At 35.3% G+C, this 27992-nt stretch overlaps 1 protein-coding gene and 1 non-coding gene across 2 annotated transcripts in view; one reads left to right on the top strand and one right to left on the bottom strand.

Annotated features, from left to right (window-relative positions):
• Positions 1-4199: 4199 nt before the first annotated feature.
• Positions 4200-27992, top strand: part of LOC134794818 (rho GTPase-activating protein 7) — a 318807-nt gene continuing 295014 nt past the window's right edge. Inside the window, exon 1 of the mRNA XM_063766619.1 lies at positions 4200-4416. Coding sequence (XP_063622689.1) covers positions 4224-4416 — 193 coding nt within the window. The 5' untranslated portion in view covers positions 4200-4223. The remainder of the gene's footprint in view (positions 4417-27992) is intronic.
• Positions 4478-4550, bottom strand: Trnak-cuu (transfer RNA lysine (anticodon CUU)). The gene has a single exon. It is a non-coding gene; the product is annotated as a tRNA-Lys (tRNA).

The raw sequence follows: 27992 nt of genomic DNA on the forward strand, positions 1-27992 counted from the left end.
GATCATTAATATAGCAGTGTTTAAATTAAACCTCTCACGCCTCTACTTGTATCAATACCAATATCAACCCTTTTATGCTCATATTCACGATAAGATAATGAAAGAAACCCCAGGTAAATTAATTTGGTTAATACGGTTCCTCTTTATCAAACTCATTTAATGAAATCTCATAATGCGGGGAAAGTCCTTATCATTTCAATATTCCATATCCGCTTGCCAGATTTATGGATATATATACATTAGTATAGATATACATCTTATCTACCTACATTCTACTAAGCTTCCCACCTTCTCTCATACAATCCTAACATACGTATCCGTAATTCCGTATGTAGATCAAATTATATTGTTTGCCCTAAATAGGGGTTGTAGGTATAGGTACCTACATTTATTTAATTACCCAAACGGGTCTACCGCGATATAATTTTATTGTTTTTACCTTTAATTCCGACGTTTCAGCTGAGTTGCACCAGCTGTGGTCACGGAAAGACTGACGTCCCAACAAATGTCAACGGAGATATTAATAAAACAACACTAAACTACCCGAAATTAGTTTATAAAAATGTTCGGGGTAGACAATTAAATTGCAGCTACCCGTTAAAGTTTAATGTTTGTTGTCCACGGCACGACACCCAACACTCACAGTATCCGTACACTGGTCCGAAGATATATCCGCTGGTTTCAACATTTGAATCACTGGTCCCCAAGTAGACAAAAAACAATAAAAACAATGAAATTATATCGCGGTAGACCCGTTTGGGTAATTAAATATGTGTACAAAACGCGAGAGTTTAAAGTGTTATAGGTACCTACATTAATTATTATTACCTATGTTACCGTGCGACAAGTATTAATCGGGGTTCTAAAATGGTTAATATGTTCATTTTTTAAACTAGAAAAGTAATGCTCTGTACCTACAGTAAAGGTGTCTTGTCCCGGTTTTCTTTGAGCAATCTTTGACCAGGTATTAAGTCCTCCAGGGTCCTGATTGAAGATAGCTTATTTCTTGTAATGTTACTAACTGAAATGGTTGAAGTATCTTCTCTAACTAGTTGAAGTCCCGTCGTCTCCTATCATGCAGCGATCAGTTTAGTTAAACTTTTATTTCTTTCAATTTTAACTCTTGGGGTGCCAAGAAAGCCAACGAGTTAAATAGTAATAAGTAGTAGTGCCCACAGAGTTTATTATACAACATATGCTGTTTATGAAACCTTCATGTTTTAAAATAAAATTTTCCTATTATAATCTTATCGTGTGAGTGACGCTTTTGCAAAAACAAGCAACTTAATTCAAAAAGTGTCTTGATTTTACTATTTCAATGATTCCCAAAGATTTCATAGAAAGTACGGTGTAGATACGTATTTATTCTATAGATGAACACAAAACAAACAGACACAAAATCCAACCGAATCGAATACGGAATCATTCGGCTGCGCCAGCCTCTGCCCCGATATTCGTGTTTGTAGGACCACTCACGGTCGATGCGCAGTTTTAATTGATAAATTCGTCAAAAAGTCATTTTAAAAGTAAAAATGCATAAATCTTTTAGTTTGTTTTCACACGAGGCCGGTTGAAGCGCAGTTTTTTATATTTAGAGTACCTAACTGCGTAGAATCATGAGCTACATACTTTCAATAGTTTCATAAAACTAAATCACTCGATCTTTGATATTGATTTTGGTAGGCTGCTTTTATATGTAACTAAATCAATAATCAATCACATAAAACATACTAAGCAAAACAATAAACATGGCTCTACTACCTCCTAGATACCTACATATTAGGTATTGGGTACCGTAAAACGGGGTGAACAGAAATCGAGGGGTGAATAGATAAATTTTGAACTTTTTCTTTCAAGTTGTTATATTTAAAAACGTACATCTCTAAAATTAGATTTTTTGGAATGCGTATAAAGTAGACTATTTATTCTCTACATTGATACCAAAAGAACTAAATCAAACTGCCTAAAAGTTAGATTTTTTTGACTCTAAAGTAAGGTCTCGCCGAGGTAAGAAATGAAGCTTGTCTGATCTTTGTTCTAGCGGTAAATGTTTTGACATTAACTAAGTAAAAGTTAGCTAACCTGGTAATATAGTATCTGTAGTACCTAAATAATAAATAATATCACTAATTTTCTCTATAATAAAGCATTTTTTTGCAAAAAAACCAATAACAAGCAAATTTACGTGATAAAGGGATCAGTGGACACGCATATGGGGTGAACAGTTACGCCATAGGGGGTGATTAGATACAACAAAGGGGTGTAAAGACACGCCTTGGGGGTTAAAAGACACGAAAAAATAATGTTGTGTTAAATAGCTGTTTAACAGATATATATACCATTTGCCAATAGAGTATCCACATAATAATGACCAAATTCGATGCCTATGACAGCTAAAACTTAATATTTCTATTCACCCCTTTCTTGTGTCTATCGACCCCGTTTTAAGGATATGGAGAAAACAGGTAGTTTTCTTTGATTTTCTCTGAATTGGGTAGGTAAAAATTTATTTCACAAATGCAAACTTAAAGAACTAACCAAGACTCAAAAAATGATATCAAAATTATTACTTTTACCATTCGGATTATTGGCGAAAATCGTCCTTGAAGTTGCAAATCGTGTCTTTTCACCCCGTTTTACGGTACTAATTTTTTCAAGTTTAACTTAAATTTTGAATAAATAGAAATGAATGAATAACCTAGCTAAATAGCTAGCTAGGTTTCTCATTTACTTATTTTATTGTTGAAATGAATGAATAACCTAGCTAAATAGCTAGCTAGGTTATTCATTCATTTCAACAATAAAATAAGTAAATGAGAAACATAGAAAGTTTTAACTAAAACTAGTGGATTCATCAACAACAAATCTCTCCAAAAATTATATTTAAATGAATTTATAATATTATTTTTAGTAAGCGCGACCTTTCCTGTTTCGTTGTCTAAAATCTCTAAATTCAGAACTGAAATATATTTTTTTTCACTAAAATAGCAAAATAGTATATTAATGTTATTGGTTTGGATTGACAAGATTTTTTAGCTAGGTACTTAAGCAAGTATTACGTAAAATAATAGACACTTAAAATACATTTGTACCATATATTTCGTGGTAGGTATGTCAAAATCAATCCGCCATTCCTTTGAACTCGGTCTATTTGTATCAAAACCGTTTGTTTACGGAGCCGTCCGTCATCGCCAACCGTTCATAAATTATACCAAGTATTAAATTGAAATAAAATTTCGGTTTAGCGTTTGAACATACAAAAATAAGCGTTAAGAGTATAGCGAAGATAGTGAGTAATTTTCCGTTTTTGAAGCCATTTACCTAATTGTAGTACCCATAGGCAGACTGTCATTTGGACGGGATTCCACCCATTAAATAAACAGACATTCATAGCATTCAAATAAACAGACAGACAAGTTTCTTTGCTTAACTTATATAACTTACATAAGGTAACCCATATAACTTTGTCCATAGTTATTTTCTCTGTGTGCTTACGTTGTGTTCAGAAAATTAAAAACTTTTTTATGATGAAATAAAAATATATGAATTATAATATATATCTTTATGTTAAGTAGCTAAAGGTACAATGCCTCAAGGGCCTATTTTAGATTTAAGCTAGTTATTAATTTCGTTTAGTAGGACCACTGTATATATATTGTATGTAAATGATTTCACATTTAGTAGCTAAAGTGTCAAAGACGTAGTGTGATTTTTTTATATTTTTTACTACCTGCCGGGACTTTACTGTACTTACCTTTTACTACGTGTGGACTGTCAAAATTACTAACTTGCGACTGGCGTCCCGCTCTGATTGCATAAATAGGTATAGTGAAACCGAGAGCGCCGTTACCAATACCAATCCAATTAAAATTCTATTATTACTTACTTTAGTTATACGAAAATTCATACGCTGTTGTAAATTAGCTAACAAGTTTTTTTTTTATTTCAGGTTAAATATCAACAGTTACATTGCTGGTGTTAAATAAGTATTAACTTAAACTTAATGTTACAAAAATATAGTTTTATTATAGTGACATAATTATCTAGAAATCAAAAGTTGAAATCATAATAAATCATTATTACGTGTAAGAATGTATCAAGTGAAAATAAAAAGAAAATTGTGTCTTAAATATAAGTTCAAATGTGAAATTCGGGACCAAAATTAAAAAAAAAAAACGTGCATAACGTGTAACTAGTGTTCTTATTTGAACTTGAAATCCAATATGGCGTCCCCTTCAAATACGCCAAAGGCGCCGTCCCCGCCACCACCGGGACATACTCCCAGTAAAATGGAACGAAGAATGTCTCATTTCAAAGAATATAAATTCTTTAGAAGCTTCAGTGCGAAAGTGGAGAACTGGCCGATGAGAAAAGCAGAACAACTATGGCGGAAGATGAGAGAGCGAAAAATTGCAGGTATGTACCATCACATTACCAACTTTTTCATTTTAATAACATATTTAAAATAAAAAAGTTGCGCCCAACGTGGGGCTCGAACCCACGACCCTGAGATTAAGAGTCTCATGCTCTACCGACTGAGCTAGCCGGGCTGTTGCCACGCGTTTGAAATTACGTATTTTATTAAGCTATTGTTAACTGTTCATAATAATATTTGTTTGGTCTCAATGAAAACGGAAAAACAACCTGTTTTATTTATTAAAATTATTGTTATTTGTTAGCTTAACACAAATAATTAATTTAGGTAGGTACGTCAACTAATGTAGGTAAGTAGTAGTAGGGCGGCGATTTAAAGAGAGTTGCGATAGATGGCGTTAAGTTAAGCAGATGTGAGGAAATAACTTATAATAAGTATAATTAATAAGTTATTTTTTTTTCATAGATGTATATGTTAAATGCTGAACTGCTGAAAGTTCATTAGTAGGTAAATTAACTATAGAAAATTACATTATTTATAAAACCAGTCTTTAACTGAAAAACTTATATCGAATATAACAGGTACCTACATTTACATTAACAATATTTTTAGGTTCACTTAAAAAAATAGAAATTAAAGTCATGTTTCAAACTAAATAAGAAACGTATTCACTTGATCAGACTTATTACTTATTTGCAAACCCGAGCCACTTTCTTTTACTGGATAAGTTCGACTTGATTAAGAAAATGGAAATCTCGGCGAAGGAAAATGCAAAATGCTTTTTAACATAACACGTGCACTGCTGTTTGACTTAATTCATCTCGACGTTTGAGGTTTGAGGTTGGTTTCAGTTTTAATAAAACTATATTAGATCCTATCTGCTTGGTTTTCTTGATTTTATTTTATTTTTTAATTAATTTTATTTTTATTACATACATGGAAAACCAACAGCTATAAACATTCCTAAAAACTAAAATAGATTTACAGAGCCAATTACAGGTTCTCACTTATAAAAATTAAGTAGGTATACAAAGAACAAATACAATTACAAATCAGTTACACACACAAAGTATCAACAGCACAAGCCAAGGTTCGTGTGTACAGCAAGCTGCAAAAAATTTAAATAAAGTTAAACAGATTTAATGCTAAGTACTTTAAAATCGAGTGCTACTTATTATTGTCACGAAAGTATCATTATAGAAGGTATACAAGTATAATTATAGATAGCATGGGCATCAAGACATGGTATAAAGTGTGTTGTAATAAAGCATTCACTATGCATATGTATCAGGTACAATCAGCATAAATAGTAGCGAATGAAACAACGCGCCAAAAGTATCTACCACGGTCGAATACTATTCCAAATAGAGATAAACATAAGGGTATTTTCACTTAAAAGTGTACCTTTAACTTTTTTTCGAAATTCCATCAACTATTGGGTTTAAAAAAATGTCAGTTTTGTAACGCATTTTCACATACATTTTGTATGGATCGTTACAAAACTGACACCCAAAATTTGTATGAAAAACCGGGGACACTTTTTTTCTTTGTCTCATCCAATAGTACCTACTCGTGATTTTGAGTCTAAATAACCCAAAAGTTGATGGTTTTTCGAAACAAAGTAAATGGTACCATTTTTCTAAAAACTCACATAATTATATCTCGACATTTCGCCTTCAAAAGTATCTGCAACAGTTTAATAATTAAACTCAATTATTGTTTTATATATAGAGACCCGATACATAGGTACAGTTAAGTGTAAAAATATGGGTGTAGACCACTTACTCAAAAATATGTCCCATAGTTCTTAATTCGCTGACATAAGAGCTATGGAACATATTTTTGAGTTAGTTGTCTACACGCATATTTTTATTTTTACACTTGTCTGTACCTACCTACTTTTGACGCATAGTCTGATACATTGATGCTGACTGCACCTTTAATACCTACCTATAGCGTCAGAGCATAGACTAGGAATCCTTTAGACGAAGTTTAGAGCAATTATTTCATGAAACCGATGCTGCCAAAAATACGGGGGTGCGGGGGACGAGGTGAGCGAGGCCCCGTGCGGTGAATGGTCCGTTCAAAGACACGGACGTCACACAAAGACACTTTCGACTCGAAAATGGAGTAAAACTACCGTATTTGTGGCAGAGGGGGTAGAGCTACTATGCTCAGTCTGGAGGATGTCTTGTCTGTGCGTCAGAGTTATCCACGATATCCTCCTGATATCTCGTCTAATATTATAATTGTGAAAGAACTCTGTGTGTATGTCTGATAGTGAAACATGAATGTTTTGAGTGGATTTCAATTAGTCTATTTTCTAACCCTGAATTGAACTCATATTTTAAGATACAGGTTTGAAATTTGTATGGGACTGCTATTAACAAATTATACCTACGCGTACAACGTCGAGTCGTAGGAAACCTCAAATTACTTAATATATTAAGGCCCAGTATTTTTTTTACGTTTAAATAAAAAAAAAGTAAGTACCTAATCAATAAGTTCCCTGAAACCATGATATTGGCGGCTTGTGGAAAACTTATTATACATTTTTAAAGTGCAATTCTATCGAGCGAAAGTCAAAAACTCAGAACTCGAATGGATAAAGTCCCTCATGAAGGGCCTCAAGATTGCTAATTAAATTTATGGCAGCCGTGTTGTGATCCAAAAAAGCGCTACGAATTTTTAATAACTCAGTTTTCTGCACATTAAGATTTTCGCATTGCCGTGCTGGACCTAAGACCGCTTTGCACTAGGGCTCCCGATATCCGTGCTACACGCCAACCCGTGCGTCCGTGTTCTTAGCCCCGGCGGTGCTAAGCGTCCGAACTACACGAACCCGTCAAAGTCCGTGTCCGTGTAGTGTGTTCGGCTCCGGATTTGCGTTCGGCTCCGGATCTAGTTGTTGTTGTTCTGTTTTTTTTTCGTATTGCTTATTGTTATTGGTAATGTGTTATTGTTCGTTATAAACTTTTCATTCTTCGCTCTTATATAGAACGCGTCCGATCGTCACTATACGTCGAGAACGGGCCGAACCCTTGTATCCGTGGATCCGGATACACGGGTAACACGGGTACACGGATCTTAATTACACGGACCCTAATTACCCGTTCCGAACGGGCCACAAATCTGGTTTCGTGTACGAGAACGGGGCCCCGGAGACGGGTACACGAAACCCGGACGCTACCGCGAGCCCTACTTTGCACCGCTTCTTTCTTCTACTTAATCCATATTATTAAAACGTCACAAAAGCATTACAAATTTATTAAGGTTTTATCATGTTCGGTTCTTTTTAACCGCCGACGTCAAATAAAGAAGGAGGTTTTTAATTCGACCGTATAATACCTCAGATACTTACCGCGAAAAACAAAAATTGAAATGTCTTTTATATAGGATAGTATTTTTAACCCTTTTTCGGATTTTTTCTTCTAAAAGAGGTTTATCTTATGGATAAACATCGACTTACAGACCTTATAGTAGGTATCTAAGTTAGTCTACGTTGCCCTCAGGCTGGATTTCCATAGCTAACGAACTTTTATTTCTATGTAGTTAACAGCATTGTTGCTAGGTAGGTGAATACTTCAGTATACTACAGTGAAACCTGGTTAATTGGCACCTGGATAAATGGAAAACCTCAATAATTGCAACCAAAGGTCCGGTCCCGGTCCCTTGAGACCAAAAGGCCTCTATAATTGAAATTTTGGAACCTCTATAATTGCAATTTAGATTTTAGTGCTTTTCGTAATTTTGCCTCTGTAATTGACCACATCGCAACTAAGACCTCTATAATTGACACTGTGCTAAAAAAATCCGTTATTTTTGCTCTTCTTTTTACCTCTATTATTGAAACGAGTCTTACTTATTACCTCTGTAATTGAAATAATGTAGTTGTAGACAGCAGAAACAACATTTTAATAGCAATGATCATTTTATTTATATCTGCACCCAGAATTCAATTTATTTATTGGGTATCTATCACAGCCTGTAGTAGGTGAAATAGTTTTGATTGAATCAAAAACAAAGTATGCTTTTTACATTCTAATAAAACTTTCTTCTTTCTTCAAGGGAATTTTTTTAAACCCAAATGATAAGAAAATAAAGTAGTAATTATTAATTAATGTAGTGTAAAAGTGCAAGTATAGACAGAAGCAATATTTAGACCAGAAACCCAGAACGTAAGCGTGTAAATCTACTTTTAATGGTTATTTGCACCTCCATAAAAGAAATTTGTCAGAACGAAACCTCTATTAATGAAAACCTCTATAATTGACACAACGAGTTTTTGAACCTCGTTAATTGACACGACCTGCTTAAATGAAAAACCTGGTTAATTGACAAAAAATGGCCGGTCCCTTGAGATTGCAATTATCCAGGTTCCACTGTATTTGTAACTGTTCTGCCCACCATACAACAAATTGTTCTGTGCCCACCATACAACAAATTGATGCAAAGCAATTTTACCCATATTGATTTGTGGTGGCCTAGCGGTAAGAGCCTGCGACTTTCAATCTGGAGGTCGCGGGTTCGAACCCCGGCTCGTACCAATGAGTTTTTCGGAACTTATGTACGAAATATCATTTGATATTTACCAGTCGCTTTTCGGTGAAGGAAAACACCGTGAGGAAATCGGACTAATCCCAATAAGGCCTAGTTTACCCTCTGGGTTGTAAGGTCAGATGGCAGTCGCTTTCGTAAAAACTAGTGCCTACGCCAATTCTTGGGATTAGTTGCCAAGCGGACCCCAGGCTCCCATGAGCCGTGGCAAAAATGCCGGGACAACGCGAGGAAGATGATGATTGATTTGAAGTAACACACGTCTGATACTGAGTCGCTACGACCCAAATTGAGTTAGCATCACATGTGTGATGCTAGGGCGCTCCACGGGTTAATACAGCTATGATTGCAGCTTCAGCCCATGTCGGCCCTTTAGGGGATGAATAAAAAGGTAAAGAGAGCGATACAGAGGCAGATAAAGATATTTCAATTTTTGTTTTCCGCGGTAGGGGAGGGGCCTCTGTTCGGCCGTTTTCGCGTGACTAACAAACATCCAAATGTTATCTGATACAATCTCTAATAAAATAGGTGCCTATACATTTTGTATAAGTAGCTACCTATAATATTAGTTGAATTCTTACTAGCTCACCTAACTTTACTGCATTAAAGTTAATCATGCAAGTTTTAACTATCCAGTTGACATACAATTTGGGATTTCCCTCGCCCTAGGCAGATATTACATGAATAAATTAAATATGTAGCTAGCCTTCAGTGTTTACTGAGGTTAGGCTACGTTAGGGTACCTATATAATATTTTGTCTAGATTGCGTACCCGAGGAGGCCGTTCCGTTCAGGTCATATGGCTTGATTAGGCGAAGGGTTAGGATTACGCTTTGGAATAGGTTTCATTCAAGGTAAAATATTTTTATGTAGTCTGCATTAATTCGGCCACAACATAACTGGATTTAATCATGAAGGTTTTTGCTATACTTTTCGAAAACCAACGTAGCAGGAACTGTTGTTACCTGTAGGTACAAAATGAAAAGATGAAACTAATCAATGTAAGTGGCAAGTGGCCTAAACTTTCATATAAATCTATATATATAAAAATCAATCCCTATTTCCCTTGGTCACGGCATCACGCGTCAACGGGTGGACCAATTTCGCAAATTCTTTTTTTGTGTTTGTTAAGGCTCCGTCACACAGGCGCGTTTTCCGGGCGGGGCGTGAGCGTTTTATATGTAAAAGTTGCGCGCCTCGCTCACGCACCGCCCGCAATACGCGCCTGTGTGACGGAGCCTTTATTGTTATTTGTTATTCTTATGAAAGAAAAAATAAGAAAGTGCCAAAAAAGATAAATATAGGTGAAACGAAGTTCGCTGGGTCATCTAATATTATAATAAAATAAAAATAAGCTACATATCTGTTTTTATATTACTTCAAATTTTATATTAACGGAAAAATGGAAAAAGCTACGCTTCCGGCAGGTCTTGAACCCGCAAAATTGGTTTACATTAATTGCTTACATATATATTTATTTTTTAACCGACTTCAATTTCATAGAAGGAGGAGGTTCTGTATTCGGTTGTGGCTATTTTTTTTTTTTTTCTATGTACGTTCACCGATTACTCCGACATCCGTAGTCCGATTTGAGTAATTCTTTTTTTGTTTGAAAGGAGCTACCTCCGAGTTGGTCCCATTTTAATTTGGTTCTGTTCTGATGATGGGATCCATGAGGAATTGAGGGAACTCCTCAATTTTTAAAGGCACATGCATGGTGTTTTGGGCGTTTTCTTAAGCAACTCGAGCATTTTCTCCCGAAAACCACTAATTTGATGAAGTAGACCTGATGATGATGATTATTTTGATGATAATGATGATAATGATGATGATTTCTTTAAATGTAAGTATGTTCACCGATTACTCCGGCACCTGTGATCCGATTTGAGTAATTCTTTTTTTGTTTGGAAGAAGTTACCTCCAAGGTGTTTGCGTATTATTTTTGGTTCTGGTCTGATGATGGAATCCATGAGGAATTGAGGGCACTCCTCAATTTTTAAAGGCACGTGTTAAGTGATTTCGGGGTTTTCTAAAGTAACTCGAGCATTTGCTTCTGAAAACCACCAATTTGATGTACTGCAACTGTAGCCTTACCACGAGTTTGACATTGACATATTCGCTAACGTCTTATGCATCTAAATGTAACTTTTTATGCATCTCGCTCACACTAAGGTTAGTACGAGCGAGATGCATAGGAAGTAAGTTACACACATGCTAGCGAATATATCAATGTCAAACTCGTGGTAAGCTGGTAAGGCTACTGATCGGGGGTTAGGGTTAGGAGTTAAGGGGTCAGAGATTAACGGGTCGGGGAATGGCGGTTGAAGGGTTGCTGGTTCAGGATCGAGGGGTTCATGGATCAGGGGTTGATGTGCTGTGAGGTTGAGTGATCGGGGGGCTGAGGGATTGGGTCAGTGGCGGGGCGGGCGGATGGATTTAGTTGACAGGAATTATAATTTCCCAGACGGACTCGAGAAAATTCCTGGTTCAGGGTCGAGGGGTTCCTGGATCAGGGGTTGATGCGCTGTGAGGTTGAGTGATCGGGGCGTTGAGGGATTGGGCCAGTGGCGGGGCGGAGGATGGATTTAGTGTAGTAGTGACAGGAATTATAATTTCCCAGACGGACTCGAGAAAATTCCTGATTACATACATATTTATTAAAGTAATAGGTACACGAATTTAGTGTTAAACATGATCTTGTTTTTCATTCATGCGTCGCGCTCTTAACAATGCGTTAAAACTAAAAATGGAAAAATAAAAACTTTTTACAAAAAAAAGCAAACCGACTTCAAAAAGGATGAAATAAAATATTATCCTTTTTGAAGTCTATGCGTTACCAACTGATATGTTTGAAGTCGGTGCCAAGCCAAGTAGTAACAATACCAGTCAAAATAATCAGCTTTATGGCTATAAATCCCATTAGAACTGCACTAATAACTATTACAAATGTGTAAGTAATTTTGTCTGCCTCTTTGTCGCCTTTTCAAGGCTAAACAACTGAACCGCTTTAGGTGAAATTTGGCAAGAAGGTAAATTTCTTAAATTGTTTTATATTTTGAAATGTAGTCCTCTGGATAAGGGACGGGAAATTACTCAGTCCCAATCTCACACTTGCGTGCTATAGACTGTTCGAGCATTAGTAAGAAATGCTCTTTAAAAAATACGACGAAAAAAAATGCATTGGATTTCCACTAATGTGCCGACAAACATGGTACAGACTGCGCCAAGAAGGTTTGATCGTGTGTTCTGAGGTGTGTTCTTAAGCCTCCTCCACACTCGTGCGCGAATCGCGGCGCAAAGCCGCGAACGCGAGTGTGGAGTCCTGAACGCAGACCTGCGAAATCGACTCCACACTCGCGTTCGCGGCTTCGCCCGCGATTCACGCGCATAGTCTGGAGGGGGCTTTAGATACAATCGACGTCAAAGATATATTTACACTTTTGCACCTTACTCCTTTGTAATAAGGCGAAAAGTGTAAACATATTTTTAACGTCGACTGTACCTACAGAAAGTACGTTCATTGTCGTCGTGTAAGGCAATCCAACGTAGGTACATCCTTATCGAATCGCACCAAAATCATGGTATGCTTCAAAATTTGGCTTGGCACCGACTTCAAACATATCAGTTGGTAACGCATAGACTTCAAAAAGGATAATATTTTATTTCATCCTTTTTGAAGTCGGTTTGCTTTTTTTTGTAAAAAGTTTTTATATATTTATCTAGTCAGCCAAATATTTCCATAACATAATAAGAAAATACCTGTGCATGATGATAATGTTTGTCCTGTGATATTGAATTTCTGAAGCGAGCTTGTGCTTTAATAAAGCTCTCATGAGCTTTATGTGATCGTGGAGACTCCGCTGTGTGTGAAATTAAAACCCACGCCGTTATGATCTGAGACTAGATAACGCGAAACACTAGAGAAAGGGATTTAGAAGGCTTTATAAGGTCATATATTAGCAGTCAAACGACATACTACTTATATTTTCATACATCAGGTAGTATAAAAGTGCAATTATGACATTTGATTTATCAGAAGAATAAAACCCTTTATTTTATTTTACATCAGACCCAGGTACCAGGTACTTACCTACACTAAATCGAATCATGTACCTACGAAGTTAAATTTCATCGCCGGGTCCCAGTTGGGGTACCGTATATGCTTAGGTATGTGCTTATTAATCTACTTGAACGAGTTGAACGTCCCAGGCTTGAAATCAGAGGCAACAATTCAACTGAGCTATGAGATGGCCGATTTGTTGTATTTTATAAATGATTTTTTAAAGAGAAAGCTCAATTATTTAATATTTTCGCTAATTTGGAACTTTATTAGAAAATCGATTGGACAAAATACCACAGGGCTTATCAGTGCGTGGCACTTGCACTCATTTCTAGATTTTAACTAAGTTACTAATTTTGATATCGTCCACCTGTAGGTAGTCTCAGTACCTAAATTTCTTAAATTTTGATGCCTCAACTTGATCCGTTTAAAATATTACACAAACAACTTGAACAGTTTAATAACTTAAACTCCTATCCCCGAAGATTAGATCGGGTGCCGTAAACCAAATTGTACTAAAACAGATAAAGAGACGCCGTAAATGTTATACTTTACCAAATGGCCTGTAAAAGCGACAATCTAGTGATGAATGGGTGGTTTTATTTCAAAACACGAGTGGCTGGAGGTTGTTAAAATATTAATAGGTACCTAGTGTTTTTGACTTTTCCCATTTTGTTCCCTGTTTCAAGGATTTGTACAAACTATTGCCCTCTCCTGATAAATATCATCGTTGTTTACGAGTTAATAAATAACTGTCTTTATATTTACAAATATACATACCTACAAAAACTTTTTAAAGGTAAAACTTCTTTATTTGCAAACCAGTCGATCTAGCATGAGTTGCGTTCTCGCGCGCGGCTCCATACCTACATCTAGCGCGACTTCAAGTACCTACTTATTTAGACTCGCGCGCGAGAAAGCAACTTATGCTAGACCGCCTGTATAAGAACTCCGTACTTTACCTAGGAGTAAAAAAGGCCTAAGATAAATATAAAATCTACAGGTCAATTAAAAAAACTTGGAACGAGATTTGCACCAATAACAAAGTAAAGCAATAGGTAATTTACACAATATGTCATACGGTTGCTCGTAAAACAAAATGCGTAACTCCCATAATTCGTGAAATTTGTATCAATAAATAGGTAAGTAACCAGGTAAGTAGGTACATTATTTTGCTAGAGAATTGTATTGTTGGGTTATAAAATCATACAATGTTATAAAATTAGACTGTACGTCAAAAATCCGTCTGCCAATAGGATTGAAGCTTGAAGACAGGAAGATTTAACTACGTACAAGTACTTAGAAGTGAATGGTTCCGCGGAGAGACATTTTCTAAATTAAGTATCTACATATTTCGTAATTTTGGCCTTAAATAGGATGTTCTAAATTTAAATGATCATTGCATGGGTAGGTATATTTTTAGCAAAAGAACTTCCGTAAAAGTAGGCATTCCGGTCCACGTATTTATTCCGAAACACGAGTTAGGTAATACAAGAATTTTTCATAATATTTTATAAATACTCGTTGTTTAGGTGGGTAAAGGAATGATAAATAATGGTCGAGTTCTCCCACGTTTCTCATCTCAGAGAAGTCAGAAACATAATGATACCAATCTATATTTCGGTGTTGCCTGTGTTTTGTATGTTCTTCCTTTTATATTTTTTTTACCTTATAACTGCGAAATTCTAATAATAGGAAGTTATTTCACTAATATTCACACCGGAATTAAAATATTCGAGTAAGTTTTGGACCATCGTTGGGAGCTTTTTGGACTGTTGGTTCGATGTAGTTCGATGGTTTTACGGTAGGTAGAGTCAGACCAAGAATAGTCTGCAGCGGATTTGATAGCCCACGCAGTGAAAGTGTGATTTTAAACGTCAAACTTCTATGAAATTATGACGTATAAATGACACTTGCACTGCGTGGCTATCAAATCCGCTGCAGACTTTTTTTGGTCCGACTCTAGGTAGGTATTTGATTTCTTTCTTGACTATAAAATACACTAGTTCCATGAAAATATGATTGAATTTGACTGCCAATATTTGTAAAAGTATAGAGAACTGAAGTTACATCTAAATTACATTGGTTCTTACATATTACGAAATGATGTTATCTTTTAAAATTGTTAAATTTTATATTTAAGTGTGTTCTGCGCCTGATAGGTATATTTTGTGTACTGTAATAGGTCGTTAAATGATCTGGCACCCTGCCAGCTCACGACAGTTACTAACGAGAAAATAGCTGTTCACGCGATAAAGTGCAAATGACATTTATGTATTCACCAAGAACATTAACGCCTGCGACAAAAGATCTGCAATCGTGCTCATTTAGTGAATAGCTTTGTTCACACTTTGGTGAGGTTGTGTAGGTACCTTATTATTCATCTACTTACAGTATTTAATAATAAAGAGAATAATTTACTTACCTATGTTTTTTATACCAAATGTTTCAATAAAATTATCAAGTTAATATATAACATTTAATATATTTTCTTAATATCTATTGCCGATATATTATTTATCATTAATAACATATATGTTATGTTCATAAACATAACACGCTAGTGTTTTTTGGTCGTCGACTGTTACGAATAGGTAACAGTACGGCTACCACCAGTTTTGACATTGACAGATTAACTCGCGTCTACGTAAATTACTTTCTATACATCTCGCTTGCACTAATATGCGAGTACGAGCGAGATGCATAGAAAGTAAGTTACTTAAACGTGAGTGAATATGTCAATGTTAAAACTGGTGGTAGTGCTTCAGGTAATAAAAAATAGCTGAAGCCCAGTTTCTATGCGTAAAATTTGTTTAGATATAAGTCCCTTATTAGAAATTCATAATACCAAAGGTACCTAAGGTTTCTTGCCTCTTTAATTAGGTACTTACCTTTACTTTAGCTCTATAATTTAAATTTCGCGTAGATTAAATAGTTGTTAAATTAAACCATGAATTGAGAATAAAAATTAAGTAGCTCTATAATTAAAACTTTTAATAGTTCAGTGTCAAGTAATTAATTTAATGCGGTACTGGTAACCAACTAATCTTTTACCTGTGTTTAAACCTTTAAATACCTACTATTGGTACCTAAAAGCTATTTTTGTACGCCAATATCTTCATAAATAACATACTTAGGTGTCGCTTTATGGAAATGAAAAGAAGCCTTATGGATATACCGATTTACTTGTAGATCTCCGATAAAACCCTTTTCCATACATACACACACACACATATAGTGAGGTAATGTGGAACTCAGTGCAACGTCCATCATCCGTTGGGCAAGCTAGAGGTTACTTGGTTAGCCTTTTTCCGAAACCTGTAAGGATAAAATGGCATAATGTTCCAAGTTAGACAAGTCTTTTACCTGTATTTAAATATTTAAAGCCACAATGATTCAAACTAAGGGGGATATTTTGAAGATAATTCGTAATATTTTTAGTGAAATTAAATAGGTATCCTGACATTGACATCTATACCTAAACATTACGAACATAGTGAATGCATTGACTGTGCTTAGTGTTAACTATACATTGAGTAAGTTTCACTCAGAATTAACTGCTGTTCAGTAAGCACCTAGTCATAAACGTCATCTGGCGGCCAGACCTACGGTTGGAGTAAACTGTGGGGTGAAAGACCGGGCCTTATTCTTGATATCTCTGGTTCTTAGCTTCAGAATTGATTCATATTTTACGGGTCACTTTTGACACTGACATATCGGTAACGTATCGCTGTGACTCCTTAGAAGTATTGTTCGAATCGGGCCGTTAATATAACAGTTAAACTCTATTTGGGCTTAAGTTAACGTTAACGCTAAGTACGAATGAATATTAACTATTTCAGTATTTAAGAACAAAGGCAAGAAGTATATCTAAACGGCCTTTGAACTTGCTTTGAACATTCGCTCAAATCTTGATGAGATAATTTATATTATAATAACATTCCAAATTAATTAGTTCCTGGCGCTTGCTTGCTGTAAGGACTTAGACAATGTGAAATTGAAAATTAAATGTAAACCACGGATTTTTTTCAATTGTTGTTAAATTATATTTTGTAAAATATCGTTGATTCACTATTCACTAGCTATTACGCAATTTGTCACCATAAGCATTATATTTAAATTAAATTAGTATCTATAATATTTTACATTTCTGAATACACCCTCGGGCGGTGGGTGGCCACGCGATCTGCCCAGACAGATACGGAGATTAGATGTGGTGATATTGTTTTAATTAAACTGTTTTGATTAGCTTGTCTTAGCGGCTTTTTAAGTACCTCATATTCTGATGATATATTTATTAACTCAAACATGTTTTAGTCATGACCTAGAATTATTTCGGGCAAAATACTTATGTACCGTAAAATGGGTTGAGTAGGGTCAAAACTGAAATTCAAACCTCGATAACATTTTATTTTTACATATGAAAACTGAATGGTGTATATAATAAGTTTTCCGGACGTTTGTATTTTAGTTTTTATTTTATTTTGGGTAGTTCCATAAAGATAAAGAGGAAAACCCACCTCACCCCGTAGTGCCTCGTATTTAGGGTGAGAGGGGTTTTCATACAAAGGTGATTTTGGAAGATTGTTGGATCGATTTTTTTTTATTATGCGTATTACTATAGCTCCATTTTAAATTGGAATACATTATTTTTGTAGCAGTAGCCTTAGAATCCCTTCTCACCCCCCTCTCAAATCTTCTCTCCCCATTCATAACCCGCCTCTCCCCGCGAAACCTACTCACCCCGTTTTACGGTATATAGAATTAAATAGTAAAATGTATTTCTCTTCGCAAGATTTGCTAATAATTACGTATAAGGATTCGAATAATAATTGCTAACGACATTAAATTATATTTAATATGTTAACTTTGTTGTTTAATCAAATATTTATTGTAGGTAATTATTGTAATTACCAATTTGTAAGTTTTGAAAACCCATCACGACATAGTTAATAAAATCTACAGATATACTCGTATATTTACTCGAGCCACCTTTGATAAATTAAAACATGAAACGTCGACAAGCTTTTTTCTTTCTCGGTTGTTTGATGATGAACAGGGAGGTTCTGCTTATTTTATCATTTTTTATCTTATCCTTAGGAACACAATGGCAAAAAGAAGTGTAGCATTGTTTGTTAATTCAAGTTGTTTTTTAGGGTTCAACCCAAACCCTCCGATAAGTCACAGGTCACAAAAAATAAACAAAAACATGGAGACCCTCCAACATTGATGTGCAGACACATGCGTGTATTGTATGGTAATTATACAAAACACACCGCCGATGTCATAAAGGTCTAAGTCAGTCAAAAGATAGATGTTTTGTGTCATTTCGGCATCAATACAAGTAACATACACAATTTAAAATCGTTGTAACTGAATATGAAGTAAAGGTCACTTGTAACGTTATGGAAATAGTTCAGTTGTAAGTTGTCGTCGGGAAGGAGTTGTTGGAGTGCCTTAAGGAAGTTACGTGAGCAACATACGGGATAATGGCAATTACTATAGTGTTGTAAATTGTTAAAGATATGCCATTTTAGCAGGGTCATTAGCACGTTAGTTACAGAAGGTACTTATTGGTTAATGTAGGTGCATTTTAACTATAGGATATATTATTATAGGATGTTATCTTCGTCTTGAACAATGCAAGAGTCGTGATAGCCCATGTAGTATAGAACTCCGACTTTCAATCTGGAGATCGTGGGTTCAAAATGTTCAAATCCTGGCTCGTATTTATGAATTTTCGGGAACTACAAAGTATATACTCACGAAACATAATTTGATATTAACTAACTACCTAGGTTTTCGGTGGAGATAAACGTCGTGAAAAAAATTCAAAGGTGTGATGTTCCCAAGCGCAATAGTGTGAAGTGTAGAAGTACCCAGCCGTAGAGACTAAAGACCAATGACAGTAGAAAAATATTTAAAAATTAACAACACCATAATGTCGCGACAAGTAAAATTTCCCTTATGGGATACTGGCATGATAAAGATCACTGCCTTATAATTAACTAATTAATATTAAAATGATAATGATGGTGATGGTCGTTTTTACGAAGGGAGTGAATGTCGTGGTATTTAACGAGAACTTTAACTGTGTATGTTTAATTTAGTAACAGAACTTTATTTGTTCAAACTGTAACTTTAGGGTTATCGCCGAGGTCATTGCCATGGCTTGTGATAATTACTTTACAGCATCTGGGTGTTTGGGTACTTCCCATATCACTATCCCAAGACATAGATAGATCTTGAATTAATCTAATTAAACCCTTTTAGTCTGTTCGAGAAACGGAAAACGGTAAAAAATAGAGATAATACTCCTAAAAATACGTGTGATACCTTATACATTTTTTTCGTTTTCAATGAAGAAGGAATTTCGAGAAAATTTTGTTCATTAACAATTGCCTAACTTGTTGAAAAAAGAACTTTAAGATAAATTTCTACAACTATTACATTTGCTGACATGTTCTAAATCGCGCTTTTCCCGAAAATGAGGCGCGGAGGGCTGTGTTCACGTAGGGTGGGTCATTTTTACTTTTTTTTTATTTAATAGGGGGCACAGTTAAAAAAAGGTGCCATTTGGTAATTAATTATTGCACATATTTTTATTTTATTTTTAGCTTTAATTTTACTGCCTCCGGATTTTAGTCAAAGTTTTTGTTAAATGTATGGACATTATGAAAAAAAAAATGTTTCTTTTTAGTACTTTTTTATTTATTTATTGGCTCTGAACCTTTAGCATGCTATTTCGAGCTAAAAATGGTATAAGTTTTTAGCTAAAGTTTGAATAAAGAGACGATACATAAGTATACTCCGCAGACCATACAAAATATAACAATATTTATATGAAAACTTTGAAATGGATCCGGAGGCAGAAAATGAATTCCGATTACAGAATAATTTGAAATACTATTGGCATTATTACCCAACTTTTTGTAACTGTGCCCGAAGGATAACTAATACTTTTTTTTTCTCCATACACGAGTGACCCACCCTATGTTCAGTGTTGAATAAAAAGTATAAATAATGGAGATACAGTTCTGCAAGTATGGAGTGTTTTATTCGAAATATCCTCTTCTTTTATAATATCAATTTTGGTTTCTTAAACAGTGATCCTTTTTGAGATATTGGGGAAGTAAAACATAACTACTTTTTCCCCCCCTTTTTTGTTTATAACTTTTGATATTTTTTGTGTGCTAATACACGCTTCGAATACATTTTTCTAGGCATCATGACGAATCTAATGAGATATCACACGTATTTTTAGGAGTATTATCTTTATTTTTCACCGTTTTCAGGATCTCGAACAGACTATTTATAGAGCACAATCTTGGTCTTGTTTATCAACTTGCATGACCCTTTACAGAGCACAATCTATATTTTAAGGCACACATTACAACCCTATAAAATTATAATATTCGTATTGGATACATGAAACTTGAATGACCTTTGAACTTGAATTGTTTCTTTTTTTTAATCTGATTTTAGGTTTTAGTATGTAAACATTTAGTGTCAAACATATATCTATTATCCATTATACACCCAATATCTCCACTAAATTTAGCGTGTAAGTAAATGTTACAAAGAACGCGCGGGGAATATCAAGCTCAGTTACCTACTGTTTTCTCAGAACAACAGCAAAATATAGTCAACTACCGTAGTGAGCCTTTTATTAACGTGTCATACTGCGTGACACCTCCGACAGTAATGACACTAATGACTAATGATGCCAGTTCGTGCAAATGTCCCGGGAAAACGTGTTGCGGTGCTAAGTGCTAACAGGAACCCTATATATATAGATTATAGATATAAGGTGGCCTCCGAGTTGTAATGAGTACCACTACCACCAGTTTTGACATTGACACATTCGCTCACGTCTACGTAACTTATTTTCTATGCATCTCGCTCGTACTCGCATATTAGTACAAGCGAGATGTAAAGAAAGTAAGTTACGTAGACGTGAGCGAATATGTCAATGTCAAAACTGGTGATAGAGACACAGGAGGCCTAACCAAGATGACAATCGTAGATAGAAAAAGCCAATCGAAACTTAAATAATGTATGGAAATAATCACGTGACTTCTAGTAGGATCTGTCATCCCGATACATTTTCTCTTTTCGTTTGGCGTTAACGTTATAACGGGTACAGAACAACGCAACACAACGACGACTGATCAAATGTGATCAAGTCATCACGAGAAACCAGACCATATATTTACATTAATTTTGTGACCACACCTGCGACTCTAAAAAGTAATTTAATATTATTAACAAAAATATAATTTTACGTCATTTTAATCGCGAGATTAATATCAAAAGAAATTTAGTGGTAATAAATCTTTAGCTCGTATTACGAGATAACCTGAGATGATTACCGAACAAGTTATGTATCCATTCATCTACCAATTTCTAGCAAATTAATTTTGCTGACTTTATATGGAATTAACCGCTGTTCTAGACCAACGACACAATTATTATGTTGTAATGAAGAGTCGTGTATATTGAGCAACTTAGTTGCTCAGATCGTATCTGAATATATCTCATGGCAACTAGATAAATCTTATTAATTGATTGTCTATATTTTTAATTGCTCTATAGCGGATATATGACGAAATTCAATCAATCCCAGTCAGATCTCATTTGTTTATGCCAAGTTATCATTCGTGCTGACAATAATTCGTTGCTAATTAATCGAGCTCTCAAACTCGATTAACTATAGTAGTATCATTAACATAGATTCAGTAGATGCCGACGCGCGCCTAAAGTCAACCGCAAAAGTGGATGGCAAGGAATAATGGCTCCACTCTCACTTTTTATGTTAACTGGCGTTTACATTTGTAAAGATCCGCGCTACAGATTCCTTTAGGCTTTATAGTAACTGGTCGGATCTTTGTTGGCAGGTGAAATGAAGGCATGGTATAACTGTTTCTCGGATAAGGCTCGACGGGTCGTTGATATTAGAAAAAGCCCGGGTCAGGCTCCTGGATTCAGTATACTTACCGGAATGAGCGGGTAGGTTCTCTAAAAGTGCTGAGCGGTGGGCAAAAACTTGATAGTACGGAACCCTATCAATGCACATACAAGTTGCAAGCCCCACCCACGTAATTTAAACAAAAAAAAAGAACAGGCGTTGAATCAATTCGTGTAGAACACGCTGAATGGAAAGCAGACACCCAACGATTTGCGCTCGAGCACCGAGGACCGCTTTTTGCAATTGATAGATTGGTTTATTAAGGGGATGCATTTCTTTAATATAGTCACTAATTTTAGACTAATATATGTTTTTTGATAGATGAAAGAATTTGGGTCAGGTATCTTGTTTATGTAAAGTTATGTATGTCTGCAGCTAGCTTCAATTTCAGTATAAATTTAGTTTGGTTTGACGGAGTTTAGAAGTAGGTACTAATGGGTATGGCAGACAGACCGAAACAACAAACCTATATTTTAGCTAATGTACCTATTTAGCTACCTAGTTAAAAAGACTTGCTGGTTCCTATTTGAAGCTAGATTGAATAAGTCCTCATGTCAATTGTCAGCTGGTATTCACTTTTGAATAGTTCATTTTAAAATGAAGGTAACCATTGATAAATTGATAGTTTAACTAAGCGGAACTTAATCACGTGCACTTACTCACTTATATTACGGGTACAATGTGCACAAATCGTCAACGTTTTAATCAATATATGGTAATTTGTTGCCTTGAGCGGGATTTGATCCTGTCGATTTAAGTTACTCGCCCAACCGAACTAACGAGGAGTCTTACCGAACCTCGGATTAAATGAACATTTCACAACAATTAAGGTTCGTATTTGTAGACTTAAAGTTCATAGGCCGGTAAGGCTGCGTTTCCACCAGAGATAGTGAGTCTGATGAAAATGAATAAATTGTCAAAAAATAAAATAAGAACATGGTTGAGATGAGTAATTCCCCTTAAGCGATGCGAATGAATGAAATTAATTTCCCATTTTATTCGCCATCTCATTTTGTGCTTATAAACGATCCATCCATTTGTCTCTATCAATTAGCATCGACTTTTATTCCTATTTGGCTGGCCCCAGATACATACATCAGTATACGCGATACGTGGTTTTTGACGCAGTTTTTGTTCCGGTGTGCCAATCATAGTTAATTTTTATAAATACCATATAATGTTTTGTGTTGTGTTACCCGTTTGACGTAGTGAAGAGGTCTCTGATTTACATAAATGCGGCACCTATATATATATTTATATTTATTTTTTTGGAAGCATCTTTGTACATTTTAAAACTTAAATAAAGATTACTTAAAAACCGAGCAAGTGCGAGTCGGACTCGCGCACGAAGGACTCCGTACCATAATGCAAAAAACGGCAAAAAAAAAACGGTCACCCATCCAAGTACTGACCCCGCCCGACGTTGCGCGTTGCTTAACTTCGGTCAAAAATCACGTTTGTTGTATGGGAGCCCCACTTAAATCTTTATTTTATTCTGTTTTTAGTATTTGTTGTTATAGCGGCAACAGAAATACATCATCTGTGAAAATTTCAACTGTCTAGCTATCACGGTTCGTGAGATACAGCCTGGTGACAGACGGACGGACGGACGGACGGACGGACGGACGGGCGGACGGACAGCGGAGTCTTAGTAATAGGGTCACAGATATTCATCATATTTTTTATTAACCTAAACAAACATAAAGGTTTTACACAGATCTGGCTGGTAATTTCAAACATGATTAAAAGAAGAAAGGGGTGACGAGATATAAAAAAAAAGTTACTACAGAATTTGGTACTTACGTACTTTACCGCCCATAAAACTGTCGCCATGGGACAGTGTACATTGTACATATACTCTACATAAAACCGCAAATAAAGTTAGCCTTTTAATAGCGGTTCCAAACTAATTAAGTAGAATCTTTTTAAGGACACATAATATACGTCTGGCTGGCATAAACTTAACTTCTAGAAAATAAATAAACCACCCCATCTCGTCCCGTGGGTGTCGTATAAGGCGACTAAGGGAAAACTGGCGACAGATTATGCATATGAGCAAGGCTCGCCCGTATCCGTAGCGGGGTCCTTGCTCACAAGAGCTGTGCGCGCGCCACATCAAAAAAAAAACTTCTAGAAAATCACCATTAATGACTATTTTAATCTTATCTCCGCTTTGCGCATTTAGTAACTGGAGACGTCATGGCTGTCATTTTCTGTACGAAACAGTCTGCCGATTTTTGCGGGGGAGGGGACTTCAAATGTATTGCTATTTCTACATATATAGCCATGTCAGTCCATACAAACGTTTGCACAATTGTGCAAGTTTTTCGGCAGAGGGGTAAGCTTTTAAAGGCGACTCCAGTTATTAAATGCTCTATGTACGAGTACCTACGGTACGAATGTAGCTGGCAAATATTTGAAAGGAATGGTGAAATAATTTACAATTGTTGGTGAACCTTAATAAAATAAATAAATAAATTTCAAGTGTAAATAACTGAAACATACCTACTTAATAAAAATATTCAATGAAAGAGGAAATTAATTATAGCCTCAAATATTTTTCACTTTATGTTTAACGAGGTTCACGTAGCACAGATAAATACAGCCAAATTCGGTTTTGTACCAAGAATAAAGATACAAAAGAAAGTAAAAGAAAATAAGCTTTTTAATAAAAACAGAAAACCTACTTATAGCGAGCCATGAAGAGAAAAGTATAGTGCGATGTAAAAGCAGAAGCTAACGTCTCATCAAAAGCTTAAAAATGGTCTTCAAGTTTTGTGTTGAACAAAAAATTACAAAATAAATCCGCAATCCGCAATATCGTTTTGTTGTGGGTCGTTGCACTCGTAATGGATAGTATAAGTAAACATACCTACTATGTCTAGGGTTACCAGTTGACAGAAATTTTCCTGACATGTCAGGAATTTTGGCCTTTTGTCAGGATTGGGGACGGAACACGAAAATGTCAGGAATTTTTGGAATTAATAAACTTTTTTATAAAGTACCTTTATAATATAAATGTAATAAAACCGCGGCTATCGGCTCAATGGCTAGATACCCCCGCCCCCCGTCATCGCCAAAAATATGAATGTCAGGAAAAATATACGGAAATCAGGAATTTTGTCAGGAAATTCTAAATTTGTATCTGGTAACCCTAACTATGTCTAGGGTCCTAGTGGCTTATAAATGGAAATGATAAAGTAATAAACAGTACATCCACGACTCGATCATTTTAAAACTTTTTTTTTTTAATTTAAGCTGTCAGTTTAGATTGCCTTCTATAATCTCGGGACCGTGTAATGAAAAAGTGGTTAATTTAATTTTCTACGATGGAACCATATTGTGTTTCGTTTTCTCCGCTATTTGAAATTGGACAAAAAATGGCGTTGTGAGTTGTGATTAATGATGGGGATTTTGTACCTAATTGCTGTCTGATGCGAATAAAACTACGCATATTTTTATACGAGAATTAACCTAGTTACGAACTAACTTACAATTGTATTTTGAAGAATAAGATGTTTTTCTTACCTATTTACGAGTAGATACTACAAACTAACGTTAACTTAAGTCAAGATACATGGATATAGATATACTTGACTTGAGACTCTACTTAATTGTTTCGATTAGGTAGGTAGTATTTGAACAAAACTTTAAATTCTTTAGGTATAGAACCAATGCACCTATATAGGTGGTTTAAACTTGTTGGCTTTTAGGTAGGTAGTGTATATTAAATTAGGTACATAAAGAAAATAAAGTATATTAAAAATTGTATTATGAAACTACACAACGGGACTTAATCGCGTTGTGTAGTTTGATAATGTTTAATAATCGTGAAAGTTAAAATCAGTGTTATTAAAAATTGTGTTACAAATATTTAAAAAAATGTTTTATGTAAGCTCCATTGAGTCACGAGACCACCGACTCTAAAGCCGTGTTTTAATTGCGTCTGAATAATCCGTAATTACAATACAAAGAAACCTTGTTAGGGCTTGACGCGACTTGTTGTACAGAACAGGGGAGCTAAGGAACAGTCGTTGAAAAACTGCGTTTTCACATTTTATATAAATATAAAACGCTTTAAGGTTTCAAAATATCATATAAGGTTAATATAATACTCGGGTAATTTCTCATGTCGGATTATTCTGAAATTACATAGATGAAAGTCGCCCAAAATTCCATCATAATCCCCCCGTGGGATCCCGTGGAATCCCCCCTTCCCTTTTCCGAATTATCCGACGGCTTTCGATATTCCGAATCAACCGAATAAACCATAGTTAAAAGTAGGTAGGTAGGTTGTTGTTTTGCAGTACCATGACGGGATAATTTTGATAATAGCAAATTAGAAACCATATCATATTTTGTTAAAAAAAGGTTAAGTACGTTGTAAATAAAATATCCGTGAAATGAATCGTTCGGGAAGAGAAGGTTATACTAAAATTGCTAAATTTATAAATTAGGTATCTAAACTAGAAGCACTTTCTGCCTTACATTTTTAGAATTACTCCATTTTCGAAGAAACTCCAATGCACCGTATTAGGTAGGTACGTTGAGGTAAAAATATAGGTACAAACCTACTATATGTACTTACCTACTTACAATTTGATATTTAAAACAGTGACGTTATACAAATTATTTCAATTCGGAATAGGGTGTGTGTAGATTAAGATAAAATAACTTTTTTGTTCTTAATAAATAATATTTATGGTCTTAAAACAACATTGGCTTGAGGTCATGAATTGTGTAATTTTTCATTTTTGACAAAGTCGACTCCACGGTTTCCTTGACTTCCCGCCCCGTTGCCTATCGGGTATCTGCACATTGGCGAGTTGTTTTTAAACACCGACCCTGTTCGGAAATTGTTTTTTAATTTTATTTTTAGAAATACTAGCCACCGTTTTACGTGTAACATAAGTTGAATTTAGTTTTTTCATGTAGAAGAGCAAAGCGGGTAATTGTTTTAGAATTTACTTCCTATGCTTTTATCTCATCTTGTCCGGTAAACTGTTTTTCGAATGACATTTATTTTATGTTCTTACTTTTTATTGTAATCTGCAATATTGTTTTTTTATCATTACAATCAAGAGTAAAATGTCGATTCTCCTAATTTGCCAATATGTATTATCGAACGAGCGAGCGAAGCGAACGAAGTTCTTACATTCGACTTGGGACACGCGGCTGGCTAGGGGCACGTCCCGGCATTTCGATGTTTTTAAGCTGAACTATCAGAGGATAGTTTGATACTCAAGAACTTAAGTAACTTTGTTCTAATTTAAATGAAATTGGGTAAACGTGTAGTTGAGGGCATTATATTTTAGTCATTAAATTATGAGCAGGCTCGATCAAGGGGTTATTGAGCTAGAGGAGCTTAGAAGGCTAAAAAGCTATTTGTGAGGGGTCTTGCTATTCTGGTCACCTTTTTGCAAGATAATATGGTCGAGTTTGGTATCAAATGAAAGTGTTCGGCTTGCACTTTTATAATATTGTTTTTAAATTTACCATTTTGAAATAATTAGCAAGATAAAAATAAACATAATATAGGTATTTGACATTTGACAGGATATATTTCGGCTTACCACAGATACAGTATCAGTTAAGGGCTCCACAGACCTTGTAATATATCCATGCGATTTTTGATCCATTGCCGCCTATAGTGGGACATAAAATAGTAGAAATAAAATAAAATGGAACTCTAAAATGTCCATACTATAGTCGGTCAAACAAGTTTATCAGTAGAAAAAGGCGAGATATTCAAATTTTCTATGGGATTATAACTCTTCGCGCCTACATTTTTTAGCCGCTTTTTTCTACTGACGGAAATGGCTTGACAGACTATAAATTGTTGCCATGTGTAAGCATTTTATGTCAAAAATGTGACAGCTACGTAGAAAGTGGCGCCCTCATTTATTAACCGACTTCCAAATTTCAAAAGGAGATTTGATTGTGTTTTTTTTTTATGTTTGTTACTCCATATCTCCGTCATTACTGAACCGATATTGAAAATTATTTTTTGATTGTATGTATATGCATACAGA

Source organism: Cydia splendana, chromosome 1, assembly GCF_910591565.1.
Source record: "Cydia splendana chromosome 1, ilCydSple1.2, whole genome shotgun sequence".
Lineage (NCBI taxonomy): Eukaryota > Metazoa > Arthropoda > Insecta > Lepidoptera > Tortricidae > Cydia > Cydia splendana.